We start from the raw sequence: 15,810 nt of genomic DNA on the forward strand, positions 1-15,810 counted from the left end.
TTTAATCCATGTTGATAGGAAGCCTTTTAACCGTTCTGCTAAGATTGATGTAAAAATCTTATAATCGCTATTTAATAGCAAGATTGGTCTGTAGTTTCTTACGTTGAGTGGGTCCGAGCCTTCCTTATGTAGGATTATTATGCTGGCCTCTCTCCAGGTTTTTGGCATCGTTCCGTTTTCTAGGATGTTGTTCATTACTCTTTTAAGATGTGGTATTATGATTTCCTTTAATTTTTTATAGTATAGCATAGGGAGGCCATCTGGACCTGGTGCTTTTCCTGCCTTGAGTCTCTTTATTGCTCCTTCTAGTTCTTCTGTCGTGATCTCTTTATTTAGGGTTTCTCTCTGGGATTCCGATAGTCTTGTTATTTTTTGTTTGCCCAAATATTCATTAATTTTTTCCCTACTTATCGGGTCTTTCCTATATAGCTTCTTATAGAACTTATGGAACTGGGCCGTTATCTCCTCGTCTTTTGTGTAGATCTTGTTTCCTTCTTCAATTTGTGCAATATTTTGTTTACATTTTTTCTTCTTAATTCTCTTGGAAAGCCACTTTCCTGCCTTGTTCGCATTTTGAAAGTGGTCTTGTTTTAGGAAGGCTAGATTTCTTGCCATTTGTTCCAATTCCATACTTTCTTTTTGTTTATTCAGTAGTTGCAACTCTAATTTGGTTTTTTCATTCTTTGGGTGTCTTTTGAGTTCTCTCTCAAGTTCCTCTATTCTGTTATTAATATCCAGTTCCTTCTGTTTTTTCTGCTTGTATTTTCTGCTGTTTTGTTGTATGAAGACCCCTCGCATATAGGCCTTGCTGGTGTCCCATATGATTTCTTTTGCCATATTGTCAGTGTCATTGATTTTAAAAAATTCTGTTAGTATCTCTGAGTTTCTCCTTATTTCTTCCTCCGATCTTAGTAAATATTCATTTAGCCTCCATGTTTTCCTTTCTTTCTTGTGATTAATGGCTATTTCCATCGGGCAATGATCCAAAAGGTACCGTGGTAAGATCTTAATCTTATTGATTCTCCCTACTAGCGTCTTTGTGACCCAGACCATATCGATTCTGGTCCACCTTTTGTGCCTTTCCGAAAAGAATGTATAGTCCCTCCCTTTTTTGTTATGGGTCCTCCATACATCTCTTAGGCTAAACTCCTCTTTCAATTTAAGTAGGTTGGTAGGTAATTTACCTCCTTCATCTTTCTTCTTCTTGTTCTCTATTGGGCTTTTATCCATGGTAGTATCTAAGACCCCATTGAAATCCCCCGCAAGAATGAGCTCATCATACTCCTGATCCACAAGAAAGCTTTTTTTTCTTTCTTTCTTCTTTCCCTCTCTCTCCCCCCCATTTCCCCTCCCCTCTCCCGTCCCTCCCAATTTTACAAAACTATTCTACAAAACTATTTAGTTAATTCAAGCCCATCAACGGCAATAACATTAGGATAATAGATATGTGTTTCGCCGAGTAAAATATTGCAGTAATATGAAAAAGGGAAGAGATAGTAATCATCTTAGGGAACTGGTAAATACATAAAAAAATAAAAAATAAAAGAGGAGAGGGGGGGAGAGGGGGAGGGAGGGGGGGAGGGGAGGGGAAAAATATATATAATAAACAATTACCAGTGGCCAAACTATATATGTACTTTAGCAAATAACATCTCTAGCATCCTCCACAACCTAGTCCATAACATACCACACCCCAAAATACATTAGAAGGCAATAAATTTATCTATCTACATACAAACAAAACTGAAGGGAAGGTGGATACATAGGTGACAGAAAAGAGAATGTAAATACTCAAGAGATTGACAAAGACAAGGAAAGAAAGGAAGATAGAGACAGTAGGAAGAAACAAATATCAGATAGCAAATAAGGAGCCAATAAGAGGCATAAACCAAAGCAAAGGCCACTGATTTAGAAAAGATAAAAATGACTACACCCAAAATCAAAAAGGATAAGGGAGAGAGAATAGACAAGGAAAAGGAAAGGGAAGGAAAAAAACACCCTATGCAACAGCCTGCGGGACAAACCCAAAAGACTCCGGCCTCGGGAGAAGTGATCATGAAAGAAATATTAAAGGAAATACAAGGAATTTCAGCAAAACAAGATGCACATCAAGAAGAGCTAAAAAAACTCTCAGAGAAACAAGATGTACACCAAAAAGAACTCCAGAGAATGAGGAAAGAAATGGCAGAGGACTTAAATGCAATGAAGAAAGAAATACAAGTATTCCAACAAGAAATGAAAGTACTGAAAGAGGAAAAACAGGTTCTGATAAATAAACAGGAACAATGCGAGAGCAGACTAGAAGACTTGACAGGGAAAAGCTTAATGCTCGAGAAACAGCAGGAGAAGCTAGAGACAAGCGAACTTGAATTTCAACTAAGATTTAGAAATATAGCTGAAGATCCAAAAGAAGACATCAGACAAATAGTGATAGAACTAACGGCGAAGCTAATGGAATGCCCGGAGGAGGTTATAGAAAAACAGACTGACCGTGTATATCGCATATCAACCAACTATGCAAAAAGAAATAAAACAGACAGAGACGTCATAGCAAACTTTACCAGAAAGACAATTAGAGATAGCATTCTCAAACAAAATAATCAACACCAAACCCATTATCGAGGAAGGAAAATCATCATTTTGAAGGAAGTCCCACCATCTACCTTATTGAAGAGGAAAAAATATCTCTTCCTGACGGAAAAACTGAAACAACTTAATATAAGATTCCGTTGGGAAAGAACTGAAGGAATAATGGCTACATATAAAGGAGAACGAATTTGGCTCACATCGGAAGAAAAAGCCCAAGACTTCTACAAGAAACTACAAAAGGAGTTGGAAACTCAACCTTTGAAGAGCCAGAAGCAAGGGGTAAAAAGAGCAAGACTAACATCCCCAGGAGGCACAACATATGTTAAAGAGCTGAAGGGTTGGGATCCGGATGCAGAGGAATCAAAAAAAGAAGAGGATAACACCGGAAAAAATGAAAATGGAGTGGAAACTTAACTTGCTATCATTAAATATAAACGGTTTAAACTCCCCAAACAAGAGGAGGAAAGTATTTAACTATATGAAAAAGAACAGTCACGACATAATTTTACTGCAAGAAACACATATCCACCAGAAACACATGGCACATTTAAACCAGAAAGGTTTTAAGGTATTCGCATCCTCTGCTCCAGAAAAAAAGAAAGGGGTAGTGTCCTATGTAAGAGAATCAATAGTAGCTAAACAAGCCTTTAAAGATACAGAAGGTAGGATTATAGGGATAACTGTAGAAAGAGGAGGATCAAAACTGTTAATATGCAACCTATATGTACCCAATGGAGCAAAAAATGTATTTGTAGACCAGGGACTACTTTGACCAGGAGCCACTCTCCCACATTAGTACCAAAAGGGTTACAAATCATTTTTTGGTCAACTTTAGATTCAGCTTGGTTATTTGGGGTGCTGATTCAGAAAATTGTATTGGATAGACCACATAAGCTCTAGTTTCTGATACAGAACATTGCCATCCAGTAGTCTCAATCGGCTCACCCACAGAAAACCATATTTAACAAGCCTTGGCAGTATAAGAGGGTTTTGCAAGACCAGTTGCTCTTGTTGCAATGGTGTATTAATGGTGAGGCCATAGACCATATTTTAATTATTGTGGACCACTGGTGGTTCATGGACCACAGGTTGGGAACCACTGCTTTAGAAGTACTACACATTCATCATTGTCATTGCCATCACCACCATTATTTCTTATCCACCTTCTTCCTAATATCAATTGAATGACATTCATAACAAAAACATATTAAAATCAAATAATTAATTCTTTGAAATATATCATACAGGTGGACTCAGGAGCATGCTGAAATTAGCTGCAACTTTTTGTAGAAAACTCAGATTGGCCTACTAGGTCTGTGTAAATTATCTGAAAGATGCTTGAATTATCCTTAGGCTTTTCTGTCACTTTGATATTTATTGAAACTTAGATACGGACCTGGAAGAAAGGATGTAGATTTAGTCCTCCACATTTGTGGGTTTAACTTTTGTAGATTTGATGATTAATGGATTTGATTAATATGATCTGCCTAGGGATTGCTTGGTCTGGGAGAATTTGCATCTCTCCAGAGGACCTTGGGATTCCTAAAGTGATATTCTCTCAGCTAAAAAAAAATTAAAGTTCTTTTATTTACAATTTTCCCACTGTCTCAGGGGGTCATACACCCTTCTGTGACAATAAAAAGCCAATCGCATGTGTCTTTTATAAGGAAAAATAATGGAAATGCAGACTTACCTTGCGACAGGTACATTGACATCAAGGCCAAAGGATAAAGGCAAGAGAGAAGAACAAGAATAGAAAGAGGAACTGTAGAAGAAGAAAACAGTTTTAATGGATCATAATCAATGTTTTTAATAAGCTAAATGATAGGGATCTTTCCCGTTGGGAACCTGATTCAGTTGCAGTTGGATACAGATTTGAGCAGTAGTGAATCCTATTGAAACCAGTTGGGCTTATTTTTCAGGATTGAACTGTATAATAATTTCAGTAGTAAGTACACATCCAGTAGATTTTTTTAAAAAAAATCTTGTGTGATTGCATAAATGTTAGTTTAATTAGAATACTATCTGTTGTGCAATATTATCTAGCAGTTTGACCTTCAGCAGAAAGAGGTCTGCTATGATAAATAGGTGAATAATATTCTGATTTGCAGACCAGGAGGTACCTATTCATTTTATTCAAATAATTTTTGCAGAAAAGTATTTGTCTATTGAAATATTTACACCCCACAAGGATCTTAGAATGGCATACATTCTGTTGTTTGTTGTTATTATGTTGACTTGAAGTTGTTTATGACTTCTGGCAACCCTATGATAGAGCTTCCTTGGCAAGATTTATTCAGAGCTTTGCCATTACTTTCCTCTTAGGAGGCTGAGACATGTAAGTCCACCCAATGAGTGTCCATGGGTGAATGGAGATTTGAATTCTAGTCTCCCAGAGCCCTAGTTGAACATTCAAACCTGTACACCATGTTGGCTTTAACATGCCATAAGAGTATTTCGAATGAACTTTAACATTTCCTTCCTCTTATCTTGAGAGAGTATGACTTGCCCAAGGCCACCCAGTGGGTTTCCATGGCTGAACATGGATCTGAAACTGTCTCCCAGAGTCTAACATTCAGATCACTACGCCACACTTGCTCGTTCTAGTTTATACTAAAATAGTTCTATTAACAAAACGGAAAATCCTCTGATTTTTTATTACCATTAATGCACTGCAGCACCAGTGTCCTGATCATAATAGCGGATTCAGGCAAATACTTTAATTTCTGAAATCCAGTTTGCAAAATAAATAAATAAATCATGCTGGCAGAATGATAGGATTACCACAGCCTGATGGTACAGAAATAACCCTTAAAACAGGAGCAGTCTTTGAATTCCAAATATAATGTTTAACTAAAACAGAAAGTCTTTTGCACTGAATCGGTTCCCTGAAACAGCTTGTGGTACAAGGCCATAAATGGCTTTTGATAGTGTTTTGCTTTGAAGTTTACATGAAGATTAAAGACTTCTTCACTTAATATAGAATCATAGAATCAAAAAAATCTCATGGACCATCCAGTCCAAAAGAAACAAGAATGTATGTATGTGTATTTTATAACACTCTCAAAAAAGTAATATAAATCAGGATTATATGCTCTCTGATGGAGTAAATTGTCTGAGACTTTATAGCATTTAACAGGAATGTTATCAGCACATTATAAGTAAATGCAGATTATCTTGTCAACATAGAGAAATAAACAGTAGACTACAGATAATAAAGTCCATCCTTTCCTGGAGTCGGATTTCAGTGAAGGAATTCAAAAGTCTCTGTCTTTATCCTCAAAAGAATTCTTCTTTTGGCAACACAGTCTTAAGGAGTACTTCTTAGGCAACAGAGTCTTCCTTAGGTAACAAAATTTCAACAAGGTCTCCCGGTATGTTATCCTTGTTTCGAAAAATTATCTTCTTAATGCAACTCTCTTCAGTAGTACAGGCTCTGTTCTGGTAGGAGTTCTATAGAGCCTGTACTACTGAAGAGAGTTGCATTAAGTATATTGTGATAACAGACTACATCCTGGAGAAGATATGTTGACAAGATAATATGCATTTACTTATAATGTGCTGATAACATTCCTGTTAAATGCTATAAAGTCTCAGACAATTTACTCCATCAGAGAGCATATAATCCTGATTTATATTACTTTTTTGAGAGTGTTATAAAATACATATACATACATTCTTGTTTCTATGTTACTATAGATATTTGTGCATTGTTTGCATCCAGTCCAAAACCCTGCCAAGAAGCAGGAAAATCGCATTAAAAGCATCCCTGACAGATGGCCATCTAGCCTCTGTTTAAAAGCCTCCAAAAAAAGGAGCCTCCGCCACAATATACATTTACTGATATCAAGGGTGCTGTCTGCTGTTCATTTTATTCTGAGTCATTACCTGGAAAAAGATTTATATTGAAGAAAAGGAAAGACAGACTGACCCAAAATACCAAATGGCAGTAGGATTATGTGTTCCTGTGAGACAGGAGGCTATGCTGGTGGCAGCAGTGCTGCACGTAAGGTCTCCCAAGTTGGGGAGACATTTCCTGAAAAACCAGCCTAAGGCTGTATCTACACTACTCGGTATCCCAGGATCTGATCCCAGGTTATCTGCTTTGAACTGGATTATATGAGTCTCCACTGCCAGATAATCTGGGATAAACAGATAATCTGGGAAAGTAGTAGTGCTTGATTCTGGCAGTCCCTTTGTTTCTTCAAAGTTATTTCATAATTGGGAAATGTAAGACAGGGATGAAGAAACATTGCTTTATGCTCCTGCCCTTACACTGACAGAGTGATTGTGAACTTCCAGTGTTTGGAATGTTTACTTTTGAGCATTAGAATATGTCCCTGTGCCCTAGTGGTTGGGGAATTCTGTAAGCTGCAGTCAGAAGACTCACTGTCCCGAGCTCTGTACTGAAGCCAAGTAAGAGTGAAAATAGAAGATGTAGTGTCTTCTGGCTACAAAGGAACTGTAAATACTGTAAATATAATGTTCTTTGGAAAAAGTAGCAACAACAGGCATGAATCTTGTTGCTGATAAGTAGGGCAAGTATTTTGTTTTCTCAGATTACATCATTTCTCTCCCTCTTCCTTCCTTTATGTCTCCCATCTTTGCAGCCTGAAAATGGTGGCTCCCAAACAGTGGAAAAGCAGTTCAGTTCTCAGTCCTGATAGAACCAGGCTACTTGTGGAAAAGCAGAAGTTAACAGAAAAAGCCATCTGAAAACATTAGTGCAGTGGTTCTCAATCTGTGGGTTCCAGATGTTTTGGCCTTCAACTCCCAGAAATCCTAACAGCTGATACACTGGCTGGGATTTCTGGGAGTTGTGGGCCAAAACATCTGGGGACCCACAGGTTGAGAACCACTGCATTAGTGGATTAGAAATCTGTTGAATAATGATAACAATAAAAAAGGAAAATGACAGAGAAATCATCTCACAAATTTTATACTAATAAAATTAATTGGAGCTCATAAAGTAAGAATTTATTCCCAACATATAAAATAACCAACCTTTTCTTCCAAATCCTTGATCTGTCTCTTCTGGATGTCAGTTTTATCTTCTAAATCTCTGATCCTCTAGAAATCAAATGAAGAACTTGCATAAAAACTGATAAAAGCTTACGCTGAATTATTCTTTGCTCAGGAAAGTAAAAGGAAGGGTTCCAAGGTAAAAGCTCATTGATATGAAAAGTAGTCATTTTTTTTTTTTTGCTGAAAGTGGATATATCATTTCAAGGATAAAAATCAGTGTGTTCCTGAATTCATTGGGAAATCCAGGCCCCTTTTACGCTGCCATATAATTCAGATGATTAAAGAAGGTAATCCACATCTGTATGAGTCTACACTGCCAGATAATCCAGTTCAAAGCAGATAATCTGGATTTTATATGGCAGTGTAGAAGGGGCCCCAGTATCTTGTTCTCATGTGGAGCAGTTTCTCTTTTTGAGAAACCCATTTAATTTTCCCAGAGTGGGATATCCAGCAAATCAGAAGTAACTTAATTGGCTAATAGGGAGTGAAGCAGCTGCTTCATTCACTTTCATTCTTGGTCTATATAAGCAGTTTCTTCCAGGCTCCTTCTACACTGCCAGGTAATCCAGATTATCAAAGTGGATAATTGATATTATCTGCTTTGAGCTGAAATATATGAGTCTACCCTGCCATTTAATCCAGTTCAAAACATATAATCTGGATTTTGTATGGCAATGTAGAAGAGGCCTCAGTCAGTTCACTTTAATTGTCTTCCCTACTTGGCCTCCCTAAATTTGTGAGTTTTTCTTTAGATGACCATTGAGTCATTGGTATTACACTGTTATTATTCATTGTCACAACTTTGGGTGATTTGAGAAAGACAGATCTAGTTTGGGGTCTGTATATCCAGGAGGGCTCACCTTATAGCAATGGTTCTCATCCTGGGATCCCCAGATGTTTTTGGCCTACAACTTCCAGAAATCCCAGCCAGTTTACCAGCTGTTAGGATTTCTGGGAGTTGAAGGCCAAAAACATCTGGGGACCCCAGGTTGAGAACCACTGCCTCATAGGATCTCTGCAGTATAGGCAGCCAGATTTAAGCCCAGTTCAGGGGCAGATGGCTTTTCCTCACTTCCTGGGGGTCAGGAGAATCACAGAGTGCCTTCTGCCTGCGTTGATTCATAAGTCACAGCTATCCATCAAGTGGGATGAGTAAATGGGTCAAGTTGACTGATATATTGGCTACAACTGTCCAGTAGCTGGATCGCCCAGTGATGTGCAGAACGGCTACTTGGCTGTAAACAATAAAATTCTATCTTTTTCTTTTCCATCAAAATGTGGTCTGTAGACATTCTTGGTAAAGGTGAAGCCCATACATGTTGTTGGGTCTGCAAATTGGTGTCCATGAAAGAAGGAATCATATACGAATCACACACACACACACACACACACAAAGTTGCGCTTGTGTATAGGCCAAAGGCAGGCTTTAGGGCCAAAATTACGGATTTTGATATGACCTGTGGATAAGTCAAAGGCCATTTCACAGAAAGCAGAAAACACCAACTGGCTCAGGAGGCCAGCCACTCCTGGCCACCATCACCACTTCTCTGTCCAGGCATTAAAAAGGCCATGGCAGAAAAAGTAGTGGGGGGTGGCACTTCTTTTAGGTTCTCCTGGGACACATGAAACCTTTGCCTTTCATAACTTTACTCAGAGAAGAGAATGGATCCTTTTCTATATGAGTTAAGGTTCAGTACTCACAGTGATCTGTGGATAAGTTAACCCAGTTATTTAGGTTGATTTTTGACTAAGATTTTTAGACTTAGACAGAAGTATATAGGGTAATTCCCACTCAGTGGTATCAATAGGACCTAATGTTATTCTATACATCAAATATTTTGATGAAATTGGAACAGCATGACAATATCATTTATTTTTCACACAATCACATCAGACACACATCCCTTCCCAAATCTCACCTGATGTGCCTGCTGAAGCAGTTCCATTCTCTCTTGTAAGATCTGGCAGTCATATTCTCTGCTTTTCCTTAGCATTTGCCTTCTTAATTTTTCAACAGCTGTCCTAAGCTCTTCCTGTTGTTTCTCACTGAGCAACTCCCCAAACTTTATCACTGTTTCTTGCTGCAAAGCATTGTATAATGTGGCTTCAAGCTCCTGGATTCTCTAAAACAATGGAACAGAAAAAGATGGTTAGTGGATCTATGCAAAACCAAACTTTCAATTCAAAGATATTTTTAAAATTGTTATGTTGATGACCCCAGCCTTTGAAAATGGAAGTGAACATTAAACATGTGATAGCAATGTCTTAGTCTACTTATCTGTATGCCAGACTCGAAAATTTGGTGAATGCTAATAATTTCACATGAATCTCCAAAGTAAGGAAAGAGTTTATGTAATGAGCCAGTGTGGTGTAGTGGTTTAAAAGCTGGGCTAGAAGTCTTGGTTTGGAATCGATCTTGGCCTTGGAAATCCAGGGAGTGATCTTGGGTAAGTCATGTTCTCTCAGTCTCAGAGGAAGGCAGTGGCAAATACATGCCAAATAAATCTTGATGAGAAAGTTCTTTGGCAGGGTTGCAAAAAGTCAAGGTGACTTTGTTGTTCTGTGAAGGCACAGAACAACAATGCTGCATTTCATCTTCCAGCACCACAGTTCAAAAGCGTCTGTCTTCCTTCACTCAGCATTCCCTATCGTCCAGCTCTCACATCCATAGGTTACTATGGAGAATACCATTGCTTTGACTATGCAGATCTTCATTGCCAGTGTGATGTCTCTACTCTTCACTATTTTATTGAGATTGGTCATGGCTTTCTTCCCAAGAAGTAAATGTCTTCTGATTTTTCTGGCTGCAGTCTGCGTCTGCAGTAATCTTTGCACCTAGAAATACAAAGTCTGTCACTGCCTCCATGTTTTCCCCCTCTATTTGCCAGTTATCAATCAGCATTGCTGCCATAATCTTGGTTTTTTTTATGTTTAACTGCAACCTAGCTTTTGCACTTTCTTCTTTCAACTTGGTGAGAAGGCTTCTCAGCTCCTCCTCGCTTTCGACCATAAAAATGGTATCATCTGCATATCTAAGCTTGTTAATGTTTCTTCCAGCAATTTAAATCCAGCATTGGATTTGTCAAACCTTGCATATCACATGATGTGTTCTGCATATAAGTTGAATAGGTTGGGTGAGAGTATACAACCCTGCCATACATCTGTTGTTTCATGGTCAGTTCTTACTGTTGCTACTTGGTCCTTATACAGATTCCTCAGGAGAGAGACAAGGTGATTTGGTATCTCCATACCACCAAGAAATTGCAGAGTTTAAGTAACCTATGTCCCAAAACAAATGTATCTGTGGTCACAATAGACCTTGCTTTCAACTTACCATGTAGGCTTGGTCAAGAGCTTGTTTCCTATAGTCCAATTCTTCCTCTAAGTAACCTTTTATTTTACAGAATTGCTCCTATGGTGATTGAAAAAGAGAAATAATTTCATGAGAAAGCTAAAACAAAATGCATATTTGATGCTCAAACATTCATAGAAAAAAAGAGAGAGCAATGTATCATTATGCAAAGGATAGAGAATAAAGTGATACAAAGACCAACATGTGTCCTGTCCTACCATGTCACTCTCCAGTTCCATCATCTTCTGGTGCAGAGCTGCCTCAGCCCCTTCAATCTGCTGGATCCACTACAAGATGAATGATATCAGTATGTTATTATTGGTGCCAGAATCAGAAAGGAAACAAACACCTTCTGAGTGGCTTTCTTTCCATTTCAGTAACTGTCAAATCTGATCTAGTAATTCTGTCTGTATCTGCTTGTCATTTGTTTATTTGGAAAATCAAGGAAGGGGATGGTGGCATGGATCATATATTACTGTATCCCACATTTTTTGATCGGGCATTCCTAATCTTTAATCCCAGATATCTGGTGGTAGGCTATAGTTCATGTAACGTTTTACCATAATTGCACAGTAATGGTCAACGAAAAAACAACAACAACAGTATGATGAGAAACATTTTGCTGTTACTTTTTATATCCAAAGCATTTTTAAAAACATTCAGGGTTGTTCAGGCAACCCCAAAGTTTTACTCAAGGATGGTGATCATTCGGCCTACAATTTCTCCAGTTTCTTTTCATTGGTTGCCTTGAAACAGGAGTTGAAAGCCAAAAGATTTCTCATCCACTTTATCTCAGTTCATTCAGGTGAATCTTTTTATCTTCCAAGTTGAGACAATGTATATGGATATCACATTTATTCTTTGTGTGGGCATCCTATGTGTTGCTTGGCTTCCTCCATTCAGAGGACTGAGCAGTTACTTCATGTTGTGCTGTGCAATCTTCTCAACACTCATCCGGTTCTCATTAGCAGCATCTACAGACTCTGTGCCAGGCAGCAGCAGCAGCAGCAGCACGTATGTTCTCCATTCAAAGGACAGACTGGGCTACTCTGGATGCATCACTGCTGGGTGCTTTATGCTATACTATTTCTCATCATTTTTCTGCTTAAAGGGCAGATGCTGCTGGCTAGTGTAAATTCCTAGTCTGCACCACAGATTGAGCTGTTAGTTCTCCCACAATAAGAGCACTCTGGCCAAGCAAATTTCACAATTCAATATTTGTCTTTTCTGGTATCCGATCTCTACTGTAACATTCTCTTACTGTAGCCAGAGTACTAAGCCAGGCAGTTCCTTGGACAAATTAACTAGGTAGTGAAAAACATAAAATGATATGGATTGGCCTACAATGGATCACAATACAAGCAATAGGAGACAAGTTACTGTTTGCTTTTCTGTGGCTGTCTCCAGTCATAAAAATATCCTTGAGAATAGAGAGCAACCTGGCTTACAAGTGATGACTAACAAACTGTTTCATCCTGTTCAGCATAGCATCATTGGAGAAACAAGCCAGAGTGCTGACTGATAGTGGGTTTGGCTGTCACCAAATGATGGAGCAATGTATTGTGGTTTGTTTAGCTGCTCCTAGTAGCAATGAGAGGAATCAGCTATATTGCACATACTTGATACCTGCAGCTCCCTGGATTGTCATTATGTCTGAGCAAAGTTTCTGAGTCAAAGAGTCACAGAACTTGCATGCTTTCTTGTATTTTTAATAGTCCCTCTTTCTAATTCTGTACAAATGCCCCACTATTCTTCCTATGTGGTATGTGCATAGACATGTACATATATATAATTCATACTAAGTAACATACTTGATAAATCAAATGTCCAAAAAGTACCTTTTCTGCCAGAGATAAGACAGTACTGGCTTGAATTATAGCCACTTGTTCTTCATTTCTTAAGTTCTGTAAGAGGCAAAAATCAAGTTAAGGAAGAAGCATCAGGTTACTAAATAAACACTAACTGGTATTGGAGAACATCCTCCTTTGATTTCTCAATTCTAGTTACAGAGTCCATTTTCCCATTTAAATGAATGAGAAACTTGCAGGCACATAATTTAAATATAAATATAGACACTACCGTGCCCATTTCTTGTATTATCAAAACATTGATATTTGTATATTAACAGAAACATATACAAGTGTTTCTGAAACAACAACAACAACACACAATAATATTTGAAATAATATTTGACTTAACTCATCCTAGATTCAAAACAGGATAAATCAGAAAAAGACTTGAAGGCACAAAACTACAAAATGTTTCATGCAGTTCCTATTTATAAAATCACACAAATGTGACCATGGCCATACAGCCCGAAAAAACCTACAACAACCCAGTGATTCCGGCTATGAAAGCCTTCGACAATACATGGCTAACTATCAGGACTTTCCCAACACTAGATAATTCAGCATCTCAGATTATTATCATTGTCATCATCATGATCTTTATTTCCATCCTGCTTTCCCCCCATAGGGACTCAAGGCAGTTAACAATAACATGACACAACATCATAAACCACATTTTGTTGACAAAGGCTACATGGGAAGACATTATAAACAAAGTTGGGTTGTTGTAGGTTTTTCCGGGCTATATGGCCATGTTCTAGAGGCATTTTCTCCTGACGTTTCGCCTGCATCTATGGCAAGCATCCTCAGAGGTAGTGAGGATGCTTGCCATAGATGCAGGCGAAACGTCAGGAGAAAATGCCTCTAGAACAAGGCCATATAGCCCGGAAAAACCTACAACAACCCAGTGATTCTGGCCATGAAAGCCTTCGAAAATACATAAACAAAGTTGTTTTATCTAGTTCATTCCTGCTGTAAGGTTTGTGCTTCATATCTTTTTCAGGCTTATCTTTGTTAGCTTACATGTTTTCTTTAATATGCTGAACACAATATGTATTGTTAGCTATCATATCCCTTACCCCATTATCGCCCAAGATGTCCAGCTGCTTTATGAGATCTGGAATGCTAACATCCTATATAAAAAAGATGGCATGAATAAGATTAGACATTCTAATGACTAGTAATGTTAGTTTCAGTTTACATGCTTGGAAAACCACAGTGTATTCACTATTGCTGCTCTGAGAGAGAAAAACCCTAACAACTGAGCCCCATTCCCAATAATTCACTGGTAGGATGAGAATAATGTAAAGATGTGAATCGTGTGGGGGCAGCAGAAGGTCAAAAGAGGGTGGGACCAACCAGCTGTGCCTGATAGGACAGGGCTACAGCTATAGCATCTCAAAAGGAAGAGTCCTTGTTGCATGGTGTAGAGGTAAATCTTAAGGCAGATAAGATTTATCATCAAGTTTTTGATGAACCCTTTCTTTCTGCGTGGAAAAAACATGAACCTTCCAGGGAAAATCCTCAGTTTTCTTCTCTTTTGTCACTACTCTAATAATCAAACAATATATTTAATAGCAATTTCCCCCTATTTGAGTAACATTATTCTGTATTTATTGAATGTTCGGCTGAAATTTAAACAGATAGTGGTAAACCAGGTCATGCAGCAGTTTGGGCCAGTGTTCTTACTCCACCACTTCTACTATCCATAAAATATGCAAAGGAACTGATAAGGTTCTACCAGGTGGCTAACAAGATTTCAGCACTGTATTATATAAATCTGATTCTACAGATGCCAGGAAAAAAAGAGTGTTCCAAATCCTAAGCCATATTCTATAGGCAAAACTTTAATCGAGTGTACAGTGAACCTTGGGAATAATGGGACTGGAAGCACACCTTATTCCCAAGATCCATGCATTGTATACTCCTGAACATGTACATTTATGTGTAGATTCCCATACTCACAATACAAATGTCCTAAGATACTGGAGGTTACAGACTGTGCAGGACAGACACTAGCACATGATGGGATCCAAATTCCTTCCCTCTCTGTAGCCATTTGTCTATAGATGAAAAACCTAATGCTTAGAAGGACAGATAGCAGGCTCTGTTTTTCTAGCTACTCCATTCTAACTTACCTTCACGCCTTCTTTCATGCAGTAGATCTGTAGAGCGCTTACACCATCAGAGAAAGGGTGGATTTGCAGATTAAAGGGTGGAGACCTTCTTTCTCTTTCCTTGAAATAAAACATTAACATTATTTAAGAAATAAACAAGCAATTTACATTGTCTATTGACCAGAGAATAACTCCTGTCTCACATTTTAATTTACATGCACTGTTCAAGCAGTTTTGTACTTTTTTCTTTTAAAGTGTAACAAGCTGAAAAGATGGCTGGGTGGCAAAGCTGCTTTGCAATAGAGATACTGAACCCTAAAGCTAGCAAAGTAATTTGTCACACTTTACCCTTTAATAGATAACAGCTTAATCTGACTGTTACTCCCAACTAAAATAGAGCTACTAAATGAATGTTACTTTGGTAAATCAAAACACATGTAAATTTCATTCATTCAATAAAGCCACTCATGTTGAAACTACAATTTGATTTTAAGCTTTTATTTTTTTCCAAATTATATATTTTCCTTTCATCCCCTTGATTTTATGTGTTTTGCAGAGTTATTTGATTATTTGTTCTCAGCTTACCTGATTCTAAAGTTGCAGGTATGGATCCTATAGTACAAATCATTATAAAGCACACTATTGAAGTGCATAAGTGCCTGCCTTCAATAGCTCTGCATAGATTCTATAGATATATTGCACCATATAGTTGGGTTACATTATCAAAGCCAAGAGACAATATCCTGGCTAAAATGGACAGTGCTGATGTAGTCAGCTTGCATTGACAAAGCACATACACAATATTCCTCATCAAAGCTGCTAGTGCTCACATAGTATGCGAAGGGATTTTGTAGTTAGTGCTTTGTCAATGCAACCTGAC

At 38.0% G+C, this 15,810-nt stretch overlaps 1 protein-coding gene and 1 long non-coding RNA gene across 2 annotated transcripts in view; one reads left to right on the top strand and one right to left on the bottom strand.

Moving 5' to 3' along the window:
* Window positions 1–15,810, top strand: part of LOC137096052 (uncharacterized) — a 124,575-nt gene that overhangs the window by 24,059 nt on the left and 84,706 nt on the right. The gene's annotated exons all lie outside the window — the stretch shown is intronic.
* Window positions 1–15,810, bottom strand: part of JAKMIP2 (janus kinase and microtubule interacting protein 2) — a 128,687-nt gene that overhangs the window by 12,870 nt on the left and 100,007 nt on the right. Inside the window, exons 14-21 of the mRNA XM_060765133.2 lie at window positions 14,952–15,050; window positions 13,893–13,946; window positions 12,805–12,870; window positions 11,185–11,253; window positions 10,949–11,026; window positions 9,534–9,737; window positions 7,594–7,659; window positions 4,283–4,354 (exon numbers count right to left, since the gene is read on the bottom strand). Of these exons, the coding sequence (XP_060621116.2) occupies window positions 4,304–4,354; window positions 7,594–7,659; window positions 9,534–9,737; window positions 10,949–11,026; window positions 11,185–11,253; window positions 12,805–12,870; window positions 13,893–13,946; window positions 14,952–15,050 (687 nt within the window). The 3' untranslated portion in view covers window positions 4,283–4,303. The remainder of the gene's footprint in view (window positions 1–4,282; window positions 4,355–7,593; window positions 7,660–9,533; window positions 9,738–10,948; window positions 11,027–11,184; window positions 11,254–12,804; window positions 12,871–13,892; window positions 13,947–14,951; window positions 15,051–15,810) is intronic.

This window comes from Anolis sagrei, chromosome 2 (genome assembly GCF_037176765.1).
Source record: "Anolis sagrei isolate rAnoSag1 chromosome 2, rAnoSag1.mat, whole genome shotgun sequence".
Classification (NCBI taxonomy): Eukaryota; Metazoa; Chordata; class Lepidosauria; order Squamata; family Dactyloidae; genus Anolis; species Anolis sagrei.